General features: G+C 49.9%; 7 protein-coding genes across 7 annotated transcripts; 5 read left to right on the top strand and 2 right to left on the bottom strand.

The window, feature by feature from the left end:
• Positions 1-228: 228 nt before the first annotated feature.
• BP01DRAFT_340064 (uncharacterized protein) lies at positions 229-3172 on the bottom strand (the record flags this gene model as incomplete). Its single annotated transcript, XM_025573389.1, has 7 exons — positions 229-1351; positions 1411-1468; positions 1642-2359; positions 2420-2481; positions 2544-2721; positions 2784-2870; positions 2941-3172. The coding sequence occupies 7 exons, from the start codon at positions 3170-3172 to the stop codon at positions 425-427; spliced, it is 2262 nt and encodes a 753-aa protein (XP_025431446.1). The 3' UTR covers positions 229-424.
• Positions 3173-3810: 638 nt separating this feature from the next.
• On the top strand, positions 3811-5657 carry BP01DRAFT_415723 (folylpolyglutamate synthase). Its single transcript, XM_025579156.1, has 5 exons — positions 3811-3884; positions 3937-4101; positions 4166-5061; positions 5113-5267; positions 5317-5657. Exons 1-5 carry the CDS (start codon positions 3867-3869, stop codon positions 5556-5558), a joined length of 1476 nt encoding a protein of 491 aa, XP_025431445.1. The 5' UTR covers positions 3811-3866; the 3' UTR covers positions 5559-5657.
• A 1908-nt stretch (positions 5658-7565) lies between these two features.
• Positions 7566-10152, top strand: BP01DRAFT_340060 (uncharacterized protein). Its single transcript, XM_025573388.1, has 8 exons — positions 7566-7802; positions 7865-7939; positions 7994-8257; positions 8315-8340; positions 8404-8494; positions 8565-9571; positions 9624-9738; positions 9794-10152. Exons 1-8 carry the CDS (start codon positions 7747-7749, stop codon positions 10017-10019), a joined length of 1860 nt encoding a protein of 619 aa, XP_025431444.1. The 5' UTR covers positions 7566-7746; the 3' UTR covers positions 10020-10152.
• A 623-nt stretch (positions 10153-10775) lies between these two features.
• BP01DRAFT_340056 (putative beta-N-acetylglucosaminidase) lies at positions 10776-13740 on the bottom strand. The gene is made up of 4 exons (XM_025573387.1): positions 13605-13740; positions 13413-13535; positions 11304-13349; positions 10776-11178 (listed from the first exon to the last, which is right to left on the bottom strand). Exons 1-4 carry the CDS (start codon positions 13638-13640, stop codon positions 10801-10803), a joined length of 2583 nt encoding a protein of 860 aa, XP_025431443.1. The 5' UTR covers positions 13641-13740; the 3' UTR covers positions 10776-10800.
• Positions 13741-14547: 807 nt separating this feature from the next.
• On the top strand, positions 14548-15097 carry BP01DRAFT_296227 (BTB/POZ domain protein; the record flags this gene model as incomplete). Its single annotated transcript, XM_025571836.1, has 2 exons — positions 14548-14694; positions 14747-15097. The coding sequence occupies 2 exons, from the start codon at positions 14548-14550 to the stop codon at positions 15095-15097; spliced, it is 498 nt and encodes a 165-aa protein (XP_025431442.1).
• Positions 15098-15949: 852 nt separating this feature from the next.
• Positions 15950-16914, top strand: BP01DRAFT_382482 (amidohydrolase family protein; the record flags this gene model as incomplete). Its single annotated transcript, XM_025577372.1, has 2 exons — positions 15950-16433; positions 16463-16914. 2 exons carry the CDS (start codon positions 15950-15952, stop codon positions 16912-16914), a joined length of 936 nt encoding a protein of 311 aa, XP_025431441.1.
• A 293-nt stretch (positions 16915-17207) lies between these two features.
• Positions 17208-19531, top strand: BP01DRAFT_415720 (uncharacterized protein; the record flags this gene model as incomplete). The annotated part of the gene is made up of 10 exons (XM_025579155.1): positions 17208-17265; positions 17383-17451; positions 17515-17554; positions 17622-18101; positions 18150-18274; positions 18324-18518; positions 18571-18809; positions 18877-18933; positions 19034-19117; positions 19226-19531. 10 exons carry the CDS (start codon positions 17208-17210, stop codon positions 19529-19531), a joined length of 1653 nt encoding a protein of 550 aa, XP_025431440.1.
• Positions 19532-19731: the final 200 nt, after the last annotated feature.

Below are 19731 nucleotides of genomic sequence, written 5' to 3'. Positions count from 1 at the left end.
GACAGAGATGGTGGTTGTGGTGGATGGGAGAAAGAAGACAAGGCTTGAGGGGAGGAGGGAAGGAGGGATGTGGAGTACGGACTAACTACGGAGAAGAGGTGAGGTGAGGATCACCGCCGGCTGGAACTCCGCCTGCTTCCTTGGATCGCTTCCGCCTCCCCCTTTGGCTGGCTCTGTTTTTTCCCTGATGTCAACCTGATGTATGCTTTATTCCCCCATGAATGCAGGCGTGTCTGAAAAGACACGAATACTTGAAGAGAACTAGTCTACGGAGTGCTTTATTTCAAATCTTGCCCTTTTTATAATTTGCATCTTGTTTCACTAAATTAAAAATCGAAATATATCGGTAAGATCAACTAAACGGACAGCCAATTCCGCCTGTCGCCGATCCCCCAGCAATTACCACGGAACTTGCGCGCTGCCTCTAGAATCCTCGTCGTCGCGCCTCCTCACGGGCTATATCTGCCAGATCAGGAAAATCTCGATGCAGGTTGCTGAAAAGAGCTTCAGCTTTTCGTCGCTTCTGTTCTTCCACTTGCTTCTGCATCTCGGCCACCTTCTCGAGTAGCTTCGCGTGCGAATCGACAAGCGATAGGTCCAGCAACTCCTCGGCATACTGGCGTAACGAGTTCAGCTTTTTCTCGAGGGCAGAGATGCTGATATCACCGGAAGAAGAAGATAATGGTGTTTGGTTTTCTGGTGAGAAGGACGTGATGGAGGAACTGTGTGGGTCTAAGCAGGCTCGCGGGAGCTGTCGCCTTTCATCTAAACGTCGGTCTTCCACGAGATCACTAATCCGAAGCTTTCCTTTTGTAACTTGATTTCGCACAGAAGCTAGCTCCGTCTGATCTGCTTGGCTGTCTCTCACTGGGGTCAAGGCCTTAGCTTGTCGAGCTGGCTCACCTCTTTGAATGTCGATAGAAGCACGAGAGTCATCATTCGACGGACTGGACTGACTTGTGTTCTCTGTGACGTGAATCCTCAATCGCTTGGAACTCTGTGGAGTATTGACTGTTTGTGGAGATAGATTCTGAGCCGCTCTTTTGCCTCTTCTTTGGTCGAAGACGTTGTCGACAAAGCCGGTAATGCGCCCTCGCTGGTCTACCGGTTTTACTCGGGCTCGTACAGGCTTGTCTTTACTTTGATACGGCTCAACAAAGTGGCAACATCGACAGTTGCATACCTGTGAGCACTTGGGGCAGATCCAAGCATCCGTATCTCTGAGATATGGGATCAGGTCAACATCAAAGTGTCTATGGAGTCCGCGAAAGCAGAAGAAGGCATCACATCGAGAACATGTCATTCCCTTCCACACCGAGTGACTATCACGGCATAGATGGCAAAGTCGTTCCTATTCTAGCTGTCAGTCATTTGTCACATTGCGTACAGGGCCGCAGGGATATGACCTACCGTAGACTGCTTTCGTGCATGTGCGGCTACTGCGGCCAATGTTCCCAATGACTTCTGACTAATCAGGACATATATCAGTATGAGAACAAACTCGACTATGTCGATTGAGGGATGAACGGGACATGGCCCTCTTTTGGGTAGAGTAGGAAGGGTGACAGCGAGGGCCGTAATGAATGTAGGTCTTGCTTCTTCGGTTTGATCACCTTAAAAGCCGTGGCTGGGTGTCCTTACTTTGTTTGCGCACGATTTGAAGTATGCTGTGCACCGCTTAGCTTGTTCCGGGTACTGGTGATGACATTGTTGCAGTAGTCTCGCGGAAGTAGTTCGGCCCACACATAACTGCTTAAGTGTTTGCAGCTTCGTCCAGACACGAAGCACTTGAGACATAGGTCAAAGTCTCCACACTGCTCACAATGCAGATGACGATTCCAGATCGTCAAGCCGCAAAAATTGCATTCGACCACCGCACCTTGAGTGTCGACAAGCTTCACTTGTACATCTGATTCATTCTCGATCTCCTCGTCCTCGATCATATTCTGAAAGAGAGTCAAAAGAAGAGCATTCTCCTCTGGCCGACAAGAGCCACTGTCCAACGCATGTACGGGGATGAGGGGCACCCGGCCCGTATCCGCGTGGCATAGATGTTGATAAACAGGCTGGACATAGTCAAAAAAGTAGGTGAGCGAGGAACTGTGCATTATGTTCCACACCACTTTTGTAACCAGTGGATTGACATTCCAAACCTGATGCGCAGTGGCAGGAGGAAAGACAACCAGGTCTCCAGGGAATTGGTCAGTAACATAAATGGGGAATTTTGCACGACTCAAAGGAGTGATCGTGACGTTCACCCAGTCCGTGTGAGGTGATTTCCCCATCTCCTCCATGAAAGCGTCATAATGCGATTGTGCATGTCTATCCGTTCCAAAACATATCGACCCACGCCCACTCCCTAGCCGCGGGGTTAGTACATCCGGTTCAAAAAGGAATGAGAAACTTTGAAAGTATTTACGTTGAGATGAAATAAGAAGGTTCAGAGCGGCCGTTCCGCTAAAGCAACGGTGGAAGCCGGAGCTGACCAGAATCAGGTGTGAGTCAATCGATCCAGCATATTAAGAGACTGAGACTCGACTTACAACGAACTTTGAGTTCCGACATATGCCATCAGAACCTCCGGGACAATGTCTTTCGGTAGGACTCGAAACAAGTCAAGAGTGCCCAAATGCCTCAAAGCCGGTGGCAAGACAGAGTCTAGTGCACGAATCCAATCTTTGGGACATTGCAGGTCCTTGGCGTAAAGACTTGGAAGCGCGTCTGTTAGCTGTGTGTGCTAACCCTGGGGGGATGAATGGCCACATGCAAATCTCGGTTTATACTCCTAAAATCGGGCTCATTTTGGTACAAGATGTCCTGCAATCGCAGCTTAACATCTCGCCCAGTAGAGCAGTTTCTGACCGGAATCGCTAAATTAACGACGACCTCTCAGTTCGAACGACTTTCCGAAGATACGGTAGCTTGGCCATCACCACGTACCCTTTGAGGCTGATAGAGCGCCTAAGGTCGCGTTGTTCAGGATCGAAGTATTCCACCTGCTGTCTGTGTCGAATCCGCGAATTACAAATGGTTTTCCTTCTTGTAGTTTGCGATCTATCCATTCGAGGGTCTGGTCGTCCGACAAGTTATCGAGATCGTGAACCGTGTACTCGGAAAAGGGGACAAACGGTTCCCCAGAGCTTAGGAGAGAATGGGCGGACACAGTCTCCATGAAGGGTGGGTAAGACATGTGGAGTATCTTATAGAAAGATCATTGACATGTTCGATATGCAAGAGATGGCACTGTTGGTGTCGTTGGTGTCTACTCGAGGTCCTTATCAAGTTCGAGTCAAGTGTCTCGGAATTCAGCCTGGAGCGTTTAGACACCACCACGTGATGCTCCACTGAAGGACGATGCTAACCGTTTGTGGAAGTGTCTCGCTCAGGCGATTCTGCCACTCTATTGCAATATGACCCATTGTTTCAAGACTCGATCCACTTGAGATGCTTTGATTCTCACTAGACAAAGTAGAAATGTATCTATGCTCAAGAGAGGGGCATTCAGTCTGAAGGGAGACTATAGGAGATTTCAAGTTAATACTTGCATTGTCTCGTTTCCGAGGTGCCGGCCGGAACCTGCGCTGGTCCTCAATTTTCAAGTCCGATCGCGGTCAGAGCCAAATTCACTTGACCTCGAACCCTTGATTCCAGTAACAAGCAAGGTGCATGAAAGAGTAGACAAATAAATCAAGTATTCCAGGACAGTGCGATGTCGGTCACGTGCTGGGATGCCTGAGGAATTGAGATAGGAAGCGCACCGATGCCGAGGGGCCGGCGTCGGTGGGCGAGACAAAAATGTGTGGGGCGAGGAGCCTATCTCGAGGTTGACCCTCCCAGAGACAGCATATCACAGACATTTTGCCAATATGAAGCGCAGCTACGAGGTATGGTCTGTTCATCGATTGCTTCCTCCGATTTTCCTGAATTTATCCATAGAATGCTTTGAAACTCCTTGAGAGTCGCCGACGAAAAGCTCGTCCAAGAACGCCCGCGTTGGCCTCAATAAACCAAGATGCAGTGACCCCAACTGACAACCAAGCATTGCGGGGCGTGCCTAGCTTGGTCGGGATGGAGGACTGGCTGCGAAAATTAGGATACTCGGTAATAGCTTTCATCAGCATTTCACTGCGTTGCAATGGTCGTTCTTTAACAAAGTGTTTGCTAGGAAAACGATGTGAACGGCCTCAACATTGTTCATATCGCCGGAACTAAAGGGAAAGGAAGTACTTGTGCCTTCACGCGTTCGTTCCTTCGTGCGCATGGGTCACGTACAGGTTACCCTAATAAGGTTGGACTCTATACCTCGCCTGATTTGCAGTGTATACGCGAAAGGATTCAGATCAATGATGAGCCGATACCGGAGGAGCTCTTCACTCGATACTTCTTCGAAGTATGGGAGAGGCTGGAGGCGCCCAACCTGGAGCCTAGTGTTCTTCCCATGAGACAGCCACGCTATCTGCAGCTCCTGGCGCTTCTAGCCTTTCACACGTTCATTCGCGAGAATGTCGATGCCGCCATTTTTGAAACACACCACGGTGGCGAATATGATGCCACAAATGTCATCCGGAGGCCGATAGTGACAGCTATCACTGCTCTCGGTATGGATCATGTTGCACAGCTTGGGCCCACAATTGAGAATGTTGCTTGGCATAAGTCCGGGATCTTCAAGCCCGGCGCCCCTGCTTTCTCCGTCTTCCAAGAGGAAAGTCCCGCTGAGGTGTTGCGTTTTCGTGCCGCTGAAAGGCAGACCACTTTGAGATTTGTTCCTATGAATGAATCGCTTCCGGCCAACAACAAAACTCTCAGTGTCCCTGTGCAGCGCCTCAATTGTTCTCTGGCCCTCGAGCTAGCTAGGGCCTGGCTACAAGCCAAGGCGCCCCAACATACGCTGGACGAGTCGGACATTGCTGAGGGTGTGAGCAATTTCAAGTGGGCTGGTAGGTTCGAGAGCATCGAGGACGGAGCATCTGGATGGTTTGTAGATGGGGCTCATAACACGTTGAGTCTTGAACAAGCGGCTAGGTGGTTTGTCGCAAACACCAACACACCGTTAACGAATCAGTAAGCTATGCATCATCTTATCCAGGCAAAACAAACTGATCCTCAAATTAGGTGTCGCATTCTGATTTTTAGCCACTTTTCGGAAGAGCGTGACGGACTCGCCCTTGTCGAGGCCCTAGCTAATTCCCTGGCGGAACTGCAGGCAATGCCGGAATATGTCATATTTACCACATACGAAGAAAGGGAGGATGGCACCACCAGAATAGGCGAGTATCCCCGCATGTAGGCTGAGCCTGGAGCTAATGCCAATGACAGATAAAACTCTCAAACCCCCGGAGACGCCTTTCCCGGATTTGTGCACCATATATACTTCGCTGTGGAGACAACGTGATAGCAGGGCCTCTGTCTCAAGCGAAGCTACTATTGAGGGCGCTATCAAACTTGCAAAACGAATTAGTGCCGAGCGAGGTGGTGCTCAAATCCTCGTCACTGGCAGTCTTCATCTGGCTGGCGGTGCTCTCAGCATCTTGCGGCCACAAGAACATGGCACTACCTAAAAAATAAAAGCGGCTCCTGTGTCCGCAGCTGCGGCCTCTTGAATTGAAGCCACCTATAGATAGCGAAGATACGTGAGACCTCAAATGGGCTCTTTTTCCCTGGGTAGAACAATGCTCACCGTCGCTGACCCGGTATCTTACTAATTTTCAAACGATGGTATTAGTAAATAGCATAGTTTGCTCCTTTGAGCGACCTATAACATAAAGGCTGGGAATGAATTCGAGTTTAGTAAATTGTATATTCATCATCGAACCAAGGACGAAGGGCGTTCTGTCTCTGAGCCAAGTTAAGGCCACCAAGCTTCGCTTACATGGCGCTATAGCTCTGGGCGATAGCATGTGAGGAGGCTTGATTTCGCCTCAATGGGAGGGCGACATGGGTCCTTAGTGTATTGCAGCAGCTCATCATTATCTCTGAAGGGACATGGAATTTGTCTTATTCCACCATATTCATTCTTTCAGTCACTGGTAGAACATCTTATTCAAACAATCATTAGCCACAGCATCTAGGATTTGATCTTCTACTAGTCTGAGTCAGATATGAAGCGCTGGGATCTTGTCGAGTCTTTGGATTCAGCCAGCGGTCAGAATTAGAATCTCCAAGAAAGGCGACCCTGACCCTGACCTTGACCTGATCCAGAGTTACTCGAACTAGAGACACTTCGTGTTTTGAGACGGCTAGGTGCGTGACTTGCACGGTACCTGTACCCCTGCAAGCCTCTCGCGAAACAATCGTGTATAAAGAATCGTCTTAGATCCGTATCATAAACTTGGATCGGTCCTGATGTGGTAGCGGCTTGTCATAATGGGTTTTTTGATGAACCCGGACTGGACTACCCACGTGAGGTCTAGATCAATGAACCAGAACCGAGAGACTTGTCCGGAAGAGGAACATCAAAAGTGGCCGAGATGAGTAGTTAGGAGCGTGCAACGACTCTAGTAATACCTCTCAATTTGGTTAGTCAGGCAGAAGGTAGATGGGCAGACTGTACTCAGGCGGATTCGAGCTCAACAGAAGTCACTATGGAATACTTTTGTCTCCCCGTGGGGTACCATGGCTTAAGTGGGGAAACCACCAATCAGTGGTCACACCGGTTCTTCAACCGCGTACAAAAGCTAGGTTGTAATGAATTGGTTAGCTTGGAAAAAAAACGAAGACGCTGCTAACCTGCGTTCAACTTTGCGGGTTGTCAGAAAACCCATTTACCACCAATCTCCGGTGCGGAAGACTGGCGCATCGTCTATTGTGTCACAAGGGGACACAACCACCAACTTCGCATGGTGAATGGATACAGAATTGCAAAGAAGTCGACGATCACATAAGAGGCAAAAGGAAGAAGACGACAGACATTTTCTGGCAGCAACAGCATTGAACAGAACCCCTTCTGTGACCCATTCCCAGGCTGGCGAGCCACGAAATATGTCTGGCTACGAGCATACTTATTGGATCGGATTCCATGTTACTGTCGATAAGGGTATCACCTGATTCTTTGTCTTTTAACCTCACACAGGTATAGTACTAGTATCTTCCGACTGGTAACAGTGATCTGGAACCAATGTCCGATAAACCTGGGGAAGGGTGGGTTCATCTCCGATGTTAGACCAACATCACTTGATTCTTCACCTCGATGCTTTGTATCATGTATTGTACATACTCTTTGTCTGAGAGAAAATTGCCTTGTGACCAATCAAGAAGTTGATTTTAGGAGATAAGATGGGCTAGCACGACTGGATATCTCTCTGTCCATGTACCATCAAAGAAAGAATCTGCACCATCGCCACAAGATCTTTGAATGAAAGCTGAAAGGCAAATGTGAAAAGAGTAGGTAGTAGCCCTGTGGTTTCTTCCCCGCGGGGAGTTGGAGTCTGTTTACCAGGCATAAGGTAGTGAATGTAACCAACCTAACTGGGTCGGATCCCCCTCTCACCATTTTGCACTCTTTGTCCTTTCCTTCTTTTTCTTCTCCTTCTCCTCTCTCTCTTTTCTTCTCATCTTCTCCTCCGTCCCCTCCCATCTTTCCTGATTTCTCTCGCTCTCTTTCTCGTTCCCCCTCCCACTTTCCTCTTCATTGCTTTGCTTCTCTTTCAAGTAGTAGTCTCCTTTCTATCCTCTCTACGTACCCCTGATCTGCCGTCAAAGCCTACAATCCATAACACTTGAGCATCTGTGTTATTGCTGACCAGCACCATGTCAAAGGAGGAAGGGGCCCAAATTCAGTCACCCGAAGCAAACGTTGACCGGAGGTCAGTGTTCCTGTATCTCCACCGGCCTTTTGTGAAAGCTCGATGCTTACTGACGCTTAAAGCCTTGGTACTGAACCTGAAACCATGGAGAAAGGCACTGCGGAGCATATTAACCTGAACAACAATGTCACTGCCAAGTAAGTTATGCTGAGCATCTTGGAATTCACGGGCAATTGCTAACTATGAACTAGGATCAAGAATCCTCTTGCCGATTTGAGCCCAGCTCAAGTCATTCGTGACGTTGAAGAGTTTGCTCATGAGTTTGAGCTGACTGATATTCTCCCTCATTTGAGAAAGGGTGCTCTTGTGGCACGCGACCCTGCGGACTATGTCTCCGTGCCTGACATGTCCAATGAGGAAATTACTGCTATCCACAACGAGAAAGCCCACAAGTGGAAACAGCCTCGCGCTCTCTACTTCACTATCATCCTCTGTTCTATCGGAGCTGCTGTTCAGTAAGTGGCTCTGCGTCTGCTTGGGTTCTACACTCAAATACTAACAAACATCTACAGGGGATGGGACCAAACTGGAAGTAACGGTTGGTCAATGCCATAGATCACAGATGATTGAACACTATGATTGACTGACTCCTGCCTCCCAGGTGCCAATCTCTCCTTTCCTGTTGCTCTTGGTATCCCTGAGGAAGGTCCCGATGCTGCCAGAAACCAGTGGCTCGTTGGCCTTATCAATGCGTATGTTGCACCCGCCCTTCATGTTCCCCATCACGGTAAGCGAGGCTCGCAAAGCTTACTGGTCACACAGGGCTCCATTTATTGCCAGCTCTTTTCTCGGTTGCTGGTTGTCTGACCCTGCCAACAAGCTTCTGGGTCGCCGTGGCGCTATCTTCATTTCTGCTATTTTCTGTCTTCTTTCTCCGATCGGTTCAGCTTGTGCTCAGACCTGGCCCCAGCTTTTCGTTACCCGTCTCCTGCTGGGCCTCGGTATGGGACTCAAAGCGGCCACTATTCCCGTTTTCTGTGCTGAAAACACTCCCGCTTCAATTCGTGGCGGCCTTGTGATGTGCTGGCAACTTTGGACAGCTTTCGGTATTCTTCTGGGCTGCTCGGCGAACCTCGCGGTCAAGGATACGGGCGACATTTCATGGAGACTCCAGCTAGGCTCGGCGTTCATACCAGCTCTACCTTTGCTCCTTGGTGTCTATTTCTGCCCAGAGTCTCCGCGTTGGTACATCAAGAAGGGTAGACTTCGCAACGCATACCGGTCTCTGCGTCGTTTGCGCAATACAGATTTGCAAGCTGCACGCGATCTGTACTACATTTATGCGCAGATCAAAATCGAGCAGGACATTTCTGGTACTGGAAATTACATCAGTCGCTTCGGAGAACTCTTTACTATTCCCCGGGTTCGGCGTGCTACCCTTGCTTGTTTCACAGTGATGATCGCACAGCAGATGTGTGGTATCAACATTGTTGCATTCTACTCGTCCACTGTCTTCCAACAGGCAGGTGCCAGTGTTACTGGAGCCCTCTTTGCATCCTGGGGATTTGGTCTTGTGAACTTCATTTTCGCCTTCCCAGCTGTCTTCACCATTGACACCTTCGGGCGTAGAACTTTGTTGCTCTTCACGTTCCCGAATATGGCCTGGACCTTGCTAGCTGCCGGATTCTGCTTTTATATTCCTAAGGAGTCTACTGCCCACCTGGCATGTATTGCGCTTTTTGTTTTCGTCTTCGCTGCATTCTACTCTCCAGGTGAGGGACCTGTTCCCTTCACCTACTCTGCTGAAGTGTTTCCACTGTCCCACAGAGGTAAAGTCCTCCAACGATACTCATGTCTCCTTTCATACTAACTTTCTATTAGAAATCGGAATGTCCTGGGGTGTGGCAATCAACATGGGCTGGGCTTCGGTCCTTTCCATCACCTTCCCCCGCATGCTTGCAGTGATGACTCCGACGGGTGCCTTCGGATTCTACGCGTAAGTCTTACTACATATCCTTACCGAGAACCAAAACTCTGACAACGAATGGCAGGGCCTTGAATATCACTGCTTTCGTTATGATCTTCTTCTGGGTACCTGAGACCAAGCAGCGGACTCTGGAGGAGCTTGACTACATCTTCGGGGTACCCACGGCCATGCACATGCGCTATCAACTGTTTGAGGTGCTGCCCTGGTGGATCAATCGTTTTATCTTCCGCCGTCGCAGTGCTCATCTTGAGCCTCTGTATAAGCTCGACCATATCGCGACCAGCGACTAGCTCCTGGAAGAGCAACGTGACCAACGCCTTCTGCGGTTCTTACTCCCGTTGTTGTTATCGAACAAGACCCTCTTACAGCGTCTTTTCTTTGTTATGATAATAATATCCTCGGTGGTTGTAATATTTATTTCCGGAGTTTACGTGGCATGAACGTGTCAGACTGGATCTGGAGGGGAATATCACTTTGTACCACGATGAGCGATCATGTAACACGGTAGTTAAAAATGGAAGACAATCTATGATTCGTCAACAATGCATTCGAGCGATGATCACAGTAGGCCGCAATAAGTATATTGCGGAGTTTCACTCCTGGTTGCTCTTGATGTAAACATGACCTTCCGAGCATACAGCTTGTGGTGTGCATGAAGTAGATTCGAGATGGACTCGGGCGCTCTTTGAAAAGCATCCAGCCTCCAAATTCCGTTGATCTTAGTATCTTCTCAACAATTTCTCGGAAGGATGAGATCGTCGAGCGACAAACAATCTAGGGATAGAAGTATGACTTTACGAGACAGTTAAGCTTTTAAACTCCTCGGAAGAGGTTCTCGGCGGGGAGCGGATTTCCCCTTCCCACCCCGCTTCTCGGCTTCTCGGAAAACACCGCTCCCTCCGCTCCCTCTGGCGAATGTTCTTCGGAACGTCTAGACTTCTTACACATCTCGGTACTTTCATACTAGCGCTGAGCTACAAAGAATGATTTTTGTCAGCTTCTTCCACATCATCCCCAAACAAACTCAAACTGCGCCGACAAATCTGGTGAAAGTGAACTCGAGTATCCTATCTAAATCCGAACCGAACCCAGCCGATACCCCCTCCACACCTCGAACCCCACCGACTCATAGAACCCCTCCAACACGACCCAGTCGACCATGACCCCCTGCACCCCGCGCTCCCGGAGATGGGCGAGCGCATGAGCCAGCATCGCCACCCCGACGCCCTTGCCCCGGTGTTCCTGGTCGACGCCCACGCACCCGATTAGACCGGTGCGGGTGCCGGGGCCTCCGCAGACGGGCGGAAGCGCCCATTGCGCTTGCTGGAGAGGGGAGGATGGGTCGAGCATCAGCGTCCAGCCACATTGGTGGCCTTGGGGACTGAAGACCGTCATTATGCTGTTGGGGTGGGTTTGTGGGTGGAGATTTATGTAGGTTTGGAGCCAGGGCTGTTTTGGTTTCTTTGGTTAGTATGGCATGGTCTTAAGGTTGGGGAGGGTATGGTCTCTTGGGTAAGGTGTGGCTGTTGGATGGTGGAGAGACGGGGACGGAGAAGGGAGATGGAGTTCTTGACCTGATTATGTGAAAAGTTCTTTCTCTGTCCTGTGATACATTCCTCGTATTGGTGTGGCTGGAGAGGAGCAAAAGTGTAGCCCTGGCTCTGCGCTTTGGCGATGTATTTGTCCTCGAGTTCGAAGTCGGTGATGTCCCGGTAGAGGTCGACGTGGCGCGGGGGCGGGCTAGTGAAGATGAAGCCCCGGTTTTCGAAGAACTGGGCGGTGGATGGTGGGAGGTCGTCCGGTAGGCCTGGCCAAAAGCGTGGAAACGAACTGCTGAGGTCGAGACGGGTGGCTTTCTGGGTTGTTGTGTACCAGGCTATGACTTCTTGAAGTAGCGTGCTCCCGATGCCTTGGTTTTGGGCGCTCGGGGAGACGGCGATGGCGGAGAGGTAGGCAGATCTCTCGTCGTCCGTGGTGCGGGTGTAGGTCAGACAGAAGCCGACGATGTTGTTGCCATGGCGGGCGAGGAAGTGATGTGCGTGAGGCTGGGGGAGGAGCTTTCGGAGGCTCGAGAGAGACAGTGGATAGGTGGGTAGAGCGGTGTTCCAGACGGTTTGCAGTTGTTTGAGGTCTCCAAGGTCGTCGAGGGGGGAGACTTCGACGGACAATCGCGGTTCCTGGGTGGAGACTGGGAGTTTACCTGTTGCGGTTGCTGCGCCAAATATTATCGCTGCTGCGGCGGTGAAGGCCTCCACGGTGGGTTCGTACGTGGCGATGTAGGTGCCTATGGTAGGCTCATCGAGGAAGTCGTAGGGATTGCAGGCTGCAATGCTTACCAGTGCCCGAGCACGTTTAGACAGCTTCAGTCCCAGATCCCTCTGGAAAGGCGACTCACGCGCGTTGATCGTAGTGAGAATAACGACGTCAGCAGCGTCAATAAGAAGCCACTCTTCTTCGGACAAGCCTGCTGCACCGTAACGGATTTCAGCAACAGCTGGGTTATACTCTTTCAAGACGTCAAAATATACGGAACCATTGTAAGATCCTTTTCGACCGAGTCCTTCTCCATCCACCGCACCACCGGCTGGAGTCTGGTCCCCGGGAAAGAGAAAGACGACCTTGCATGATTTCGAGATTGGTAGGATCTTTGAAGTGTCTCGAACGACGGTCACTGACCTGGCATAGGCAGCTTCGGCTAGCTCGCGGTTCTGCAAGTCAATGTCTCGGAAAGACGAATCAATGGCGACGTCTGTTCGCAGCGCCTCGTCCCAGTCTAAGAACTTTTGCTTCAGCTGGGTTACATGTCGGTATGCGTCTTCTAGTCTCTTCATGGGAATGTGGCCTGTCTCGACAGCCTCGCAGACACGGCGAATGGATGCGACTTGCACATCATAGGTATGGCAGATCATGATACTATCGCTGCCAGCCGCAAGGGCAAGGACGGAACCTTCTTCGGTCCCGTATGTCGCACGAATCCCGTCCATCTCCAGACAATCCGTGATGATCATACCATCATATTTCATATCTTTACGCAAAATGTTGAGCACATCCTGCGACAGAGTAGCCGGCAGCTTGCCAACTCCCAAGCCGGGTAATGAGATATGGGCCGTCATAACAGCTTCGATTCCCTCGGCTGTGGCGCGCTGGAATGGCACTAACTCGCACTGCTCCAGCTGCTCTCTCGTCTTGGATATAACAGGAAGTCCATAGTGGGAGTCTGTCGCAGTATCTCCATGCCCGGGGAAGTGTTTCACACAGGAAATGAGGTTGTGCTGGCGTTGGCCCCGGGCGATAGCGCTTGCGAAACGGCCAACGAATTCTGGAACGTCGCCTGGGCTACGTACCCCAATAACAGGATTCAATGGCTCGGAATTGATGTCGCAGACGGGGCCGTAGTTCATATTGACGCCCACGTGTTTTAGCAATTGGCCTGTTCCCAATCCGACTTTGTACGCTAAGTCGGGGGAGTTGGTGGCGCCGAGAGCCATGGGCCCCGGGAGCTGGGATGCCATTGGAGGTGAGATTCTGGTGACCCATCCATTCTCCTGGTCGATGCCAATGAATAGAGGCTGTGTGTGACCAGCTAGTTGTGCTTCCTGTTGTAGCGCGTGGGTCAGAGCCTTATAGCAGGGCACTGTATCAGCCAGTGAGTTGCGTCTATCGGTTCGGAATGTTGGGCATACCCGTAGTTGAGCGATGTCGGTGATATTGCGCTTGAAGAGCACGACGCCTCCAATTCCAAAGTCGTGTATCAGACTCTTGATCTCAGCACTTGGCTCCAGGCCATGAAAGCCGACCGCAAATAGCTGCAGCTTAGTTAGGTACCAATCGCCTATTGCGATTCGATGTTTGGCCTCAAAGGGCAGCTAGCCTACCTGGCCAACTTTCTTCTGCAAAGGTGCAGACGGCATCTTCTGAAGATGATGTGAAGAGCCAATTTGTTGATGTGACAGGTACTGAGTATAGGTTGCACTCTTGAATCCCGGGACGAGAGGATAAATTAGGGACTTGATGGATTCCTACAGGGAAATGAGGGGAGAAAGTGAATTGATCGATGGGGAAACGGCAACCATCTTGTCGATCTCATTTGCCAGCCAGCTCCAGCATTAACCCCACCCGCGCTTCAAGTTTGTAAATGCTCACAACTACCTCTGGCAATTTAGTGTTCCATACCTAGAAAATACATATCTTATAATTCTACAACTGGTCTTCAATTATTGATCCGCATGGGGTCATAAGCACCACAGCCGTGCGCATTGCGAGTAGGCTAACTTAGAACTTGCTGGAGGTAAGCAAAACCATCTAATTCATGTGAATGTGTCAGCTACGGGGAGGTGGGATGATTAGCACGAATACGAAGCTATATTCGAACAACTCATCTGTCGATGTCGTTCACAATGTGGAAGGCTGCCCACATCAGTGGATCATAGTGACTCCGCTCGCATATGGTCTCCAGCCAATTGTTGCAGACGACAGATGGTATGAAACAAGTAAAAGTTTCTCCCGAGCTTGACGCCCCAAGTAATAGACAGCCAGCATGAGTCCCATATTCGCCAGTCATCCTTCCGATTTGCCATATCAATTAACCTTCATCTCAAGACCTCCACTCCTGGATTCTCTCGTCAACTAGATCAACATACCAATTACCGAATTGCCATCTCCCTAGTGCGTACCTTGGATTCTACCTACAAAATTGGCTCCTTTGGATGACAATACCAAGCCTTGCTATACCAACGACAGCGGAGATGTAAACGACCCGGCCGATTCGATGGCCAGCATCAAGAATTAAGTAGCTGCAGCGATGATAGTCAACGGAAGATGATACATGAACTGAATAGGTACTATTCGTCATCCGAGTTCTCCGACCTGATTGTTCATACCAGCGACCAAGATTTCAAAGTCCATCGGCTTGTTGTCTGCGGACAGTCTGGATACTTCTCTCGATTAGATCAGGGCGACTGGCCTGTAGGTATGCCCGTCCTGATTTTGCAGAACACACGAGTCTAATATCTCTGAGGAAGCAGTCGAGAACGAAACATGCCTCAGAGAAGACGATCTCCGCGCGATAGAAGCGATGTTCCAATATACGTATGGAGTCGAGCACGATAACAGCAGCAGCGATCAGGATCGTAAGTCGCCCATGCTATTGAATGTCAAGGTGTATCAAGTCGCAAATAAATATGATGTTCCTCAGTTGAAGGAGCACGCCAAAGAGAAATCCCAGTCTATCGTGGAAATATCATGGAAGATGGATAACTTTCCGCTTGCTATCGAAGAAAGCATACGAGCGTACCACGAAGGAGGGCAGCAGTCTCCGAGACATTCTTGTGAAGACTTCTCAAACCCAGATCAAGGAACTAGAAGATAACGCAGATTTCAGGCTTGTGGTTGAGGGAAATGCCGAATTCGCTGGGATTTTATCCATGTGACGGTTCGGGATGGCTTTGCGAAGCCGCCAGCAATTTGCTGCCACGATTGCATGCCGAATACCATTTGGAGACCACATCCGGCTCAAAAAGCCTGTAATAATTCATACTGTGGCTACTACGCTGGACGGTAACTTCCGTATCATGGCGTTGGCGAGATTTTTGTGAGATAGTCGGAATAGCTCGTAGTTATTCGAGACGAAAACACTTCAATGATCAGCATGTTTTCTCAGTTAACATACTGCGAATAACCTTAACACCGTAGTGGTATTGAACTTCACGGGCTCTAGCAAAATTCCCCAAGGCGAGAGAACGAGCGTCACAAGTGGTATAATAAGGCGTCTAAGAGTATTCGCTGACTTTTAGCCAAGTGATTGTCGTTAGGACATAACCAACCACAAGATCTTTATTAGCAACAGAAGTTATACATACTTTGGCACTCTTCAGAAAGCTCTTGCATACATCTTTGGGTACAATGACGCATTCCAGCGCCGGGAGTTAACCGGGAGTAAACGGCGATAAGAGACCAACGTTTCCGATTATTCTGCTCCACTTCGAACCAACTGCTTTCAACTTTCTCTTATATGACTTCCTCAACGACACTAGTCACGATCGGGGGGATGGTATCGACACATGATGCGAAGTCATAATGACTCCAAATAACCCGGACTTACTCGGGGCGGACTTAGCAGGACAGTTTCGTATTTGAGAAGACGAGACCCAACTTTCTATCAAGTACGTTGCGACACAAGCTACACTCTCCTCAGCGCAAAAACACCCTAGTCACCACATCCATGATTCCATTGATCACACTCGAGGAGCACTACAGCTCGCGCAGGGTGAGCGAAGCGAGCCCTGAGGCGAAGGCCCACTACGGAGTGCTTCCCCAGCACATTCGCAGTAAGCTGGAGGCTCTAGACGACGAGCGCATTCAAGATCTCGACAACGGGAACGTCTCCGTTCAGGTAAAATCCCACGGTCCTGGAGACATCGACGCATCTCTTTGTACAGCTGTGAACGATGATTTGGCTGCTGCTGTTTCGCGACACCCGACACGACTCGCAGGTTTTGCGATGCTCCCGATGAGCGAGCCTCTAGCCGCTGCGACGGAACTAGAGCGTTGTGTCAAGGAGCTGGGCTTTGTGGGTGCATTGATCGAAAATCACACGAGCGGGAAATACTACGATGACGAGCGCTTCTGGCCGGTCTTCAAGAAAGCGCAGGAGCTAGAGGTCCCTCCCTACATCCACCCTACATTCGCAAGCGATTCGATGATGAGTACTACAAAGGGAACTACGGCGATTCAGTCGCGCTGGCTTTGAGTGCATATGGCTGGGCCTGGCACACGGAAACCGGCTTGCACATCCTGAGATTATACGCCAGTGGAGTCTTCGATCGTTATCCCAAGCTGAGAATCGTGGTCGACCAGATGGGAGAGATGCTTCCCTTCCAACTCGAGCGCGTGTTTACGGTCTCGGAAAGGTGGGGGCAGGAGAGGAGCTTTCGGGATGTCTGGCGCAACAACATCTGCATCACGACCAGTGGCATGTTCTCGTTGACTCTGTTGGCTTGTCTGTTGAAAGCAACTTCTATCGAGCATGTGCTGTACAGTGTCGATTATCCTTTTTCGGCGAATGAGAAAGGTCTGGCGTTCTTTAGGGAGATTCAGGAAAGTGGTCTTATCGCAGGCAAGGACCTAGAATTATTTGCTTATCGAAATGCGGAGAACCTGCTGGGAGTCAGAGCGAGGAGCTCGTGAATATCATCTAATGTGAAGTCTAATGTAAAGAGTGAACGTATAATATATAGATAATGGACTTACCTCTCAATTGCAGATCTTCGAGAAATAAATTCAGTTTCATTGAAAGAAGTCACCTGCCGGCAGTGAGCGAGTGATGCACCTGCGGGGTTGAGTGACCACCGACAACGGCAGGCGCTGCATCCTTTCTCGACATTCCTCACCCCTTCGTCCTCTTTGTCGAGAGCTTGGATTATCTCCATCTTCTAGTTTTAACAATAGTGTACCTGGATCTGATATAATCCAGAGCTGAGATGACACGCAAGACGCCCCGAACGAGTCTGCAACACTCTTTGACAGACAATCGAGACGGTAGCAGCTCGGTTCGCGAACGCAGTTCTAATAAGCAGCACCTGGTTCACGAGACGGTACCTTTATCTCAAGACCAATCACGCTGTAGTCCAGGCGAGATTGAGCAACTTTCTAGAGTAGAAGATACATCTGAACAGCCCACAACGACTCGCAGAGAGCTCTGGTCTTACTATCTATACTACAATGGTAAATTTGTTCTAGTTACTGAATGCAACAAGCGGGCTATGTCACTAAGCACCCTCCATACAGGCGACAACGGAGTTGGTCCTGGCTCTTACACACAGACACTGTATGTTGCTTCATGCTGCAAATTGGTCTTCTCTCAGGTGGTGGGCTAATCCCACTTCTCTCCAAAGGTTTCAATGGGCATTAAATGGTGCAGGCTGGCAACCAGGCACGAATCCACGCCAGCCATGCACAGATAATTCGCCTTGTGTAGTTCCATGGGCAGGGGGAACGCGATCTGTTGCCTCTGTCGTTTTGATCGCCAACGGGCTGAGCTTCACGTTCATGACAATAACATTCGTTTGGCTCGGAAGCGCAGCGGATTACGGCTCCTTTGGTCGCTGGCTGCTTCTAGTCCTGACCGTGATCTGCTGGGCGATGCAGTACGGTATGATGTCTGTCCGACACCCTAGTCAATGGCCGACAGCAATGGGCCTGTACGTGATATCCTACGTCGCATACGGCGCAACTCTGGTCTTCTACGCCGCTGTGTTTCCCAGGCTTGCGCGCCATATGCCACATGTCCAACAGGCTCGCCAGGACCTGAAAGAAGAGAAGATCAACCAACGGGAGTACGATGCTGTTGAGTCGCTGGAACGAAACCACATCAGGTATGACGCTTCGTTTGGCCTACTGAGATGTTATCTAATAGACATTAGTAATGTTTCCACCGCACACAGTAACATCGGATATTTGGCAGTATTAGTCCTGAACCTGAGCGTACTACTACCGCTGCAAAACCACTCCTTCTCCAACAATCTCGCTCTTTGTTTGACAAACTCATGTCGGTCTCCTGTCCTATCTCCTCATGTAACGACTACTGATGAAGCCAGACTGGGTGTTCCTAGGAATCTGGTGGTTTGTCTTCCAGCAGAGACGACCTGGTCCCAGAATTCCCGAGGGATCGAGCTATGCCACCATCGGCTTCAAGCAGATCTGGCTCGCCTTGCGCAAGGTCCGGTCCTTGCCACAAACCTTCCTCTACTTCGTTGCATACTTCCTCCTCGCAGACGGTCTCAATACCACCGGTCAGTAAGTACACTCCGCCTTGAGTTATCTGCGCTGAGATCCCTGCCGCAGGCACCTTAATTTCGATCATCCAAAACGACTTCGTCGCGTTCTCTTTCCTCCAAGTTACGTACCTGGGCATAGCCCAAGCTGCATGCTCAATTGCTTCTACTTTCGGCTTCTGGTATATCCAGAATTACTTCAAGATCCGCACCAAACGTATGTTTCTCATCACGAACTTCTTTACTGTCCTCACCCCCTTTTGGGGGATGCTAGGCTTATGGACCAAGCGAATTGGGTATCATCATCGGGTACGTTCATCTGCCTGGAGCTTTTAAACTACACAGGGAGACTAAGAAGCTTTGCCTATACTTGCAGTGGGAATTTTATCTCTACAACGTCATTTTCGGTCTATTTCAAGCACCTTACTACGCTGTAGGTTCTTGCCCTCCCTCAGCTCCCGACATCGACCTCACAAGTCTGCGATTCTCTCTCTACAAACCAAATCACTAATATAGAATAATCGGTCTCACAGTACGCCCAGACCATGATCAGCGAGCTTATGCCGCCAGGCTACGACAACATGTTTTTCGCCCTCTTCGGGATCACCAATCGCGCTGTAAGTGAACCGCCGCCAGGCAGCTCCTGGTAGTGAGCTACTATCTCATCCCTGAGACAACACACAAAAGTTGCCGGTAACTGACTATTTGACTCCACCGAAACCTAGTCCTCCATTATCGGCCCCAATGTCGTGCAAGCCATCATCAACGACACTCAGAACAATTGGATGGGTTTCCCGTTCTTGTTTGCAATATGTGTCGCAGCCATGGTGGCAATTATGTTTGTAGATGTGGAGAAGGGAAGGGAGGATGGGAGGAGGTTTGCGGAGGAGCATGTTGCTGTTTCTCCGGGTTCGGGCGTGACGGAAGACGGAGAGGCAAGGCAGAGCGAAGAGCTGGGAGAGACAGTTAAGGGGCCCGCGGCTGTCAGTACCGAGATTACTGGTGAAGCAAGTGGGAGTTCAAGGGTATAGCATATTTTTGATAGTGAGCCCTAATCCTGAGTATGCGTACTACTGCTAGGCATAGCACGTTTCGAATACAGAAATTCTCGGTATCCATTAGGTATGACTTCGGGCTATGACAGATAAATGAATCAAGAAGTATTCTTTGTAAGATCCGGGGAGCGAGAGTATATACTGTATCCTAACTGTTCACAGTCGATTATATTCGA

Source organism: Aspergillus saccharolyticus, assembly GCF_003184585.1.
Source record: "Aspergillus saccharolyticus JOP 1030-1 unplaced genomic scaffold BP01scaffold_14, whole genome shotgun sequence".
NCBI lineage: Eukaryota > Fungi > Ascomycota > Eurotiomycetes > Eurotiales > Aspergillaceae > Aspergillus > Aspergillus saccharolyticus.
The sequence above is the reverse complement of the archived record's forward strand: the minus strand, read 5'-3'. Positions and strand labels throughout refer to the sequence as shown.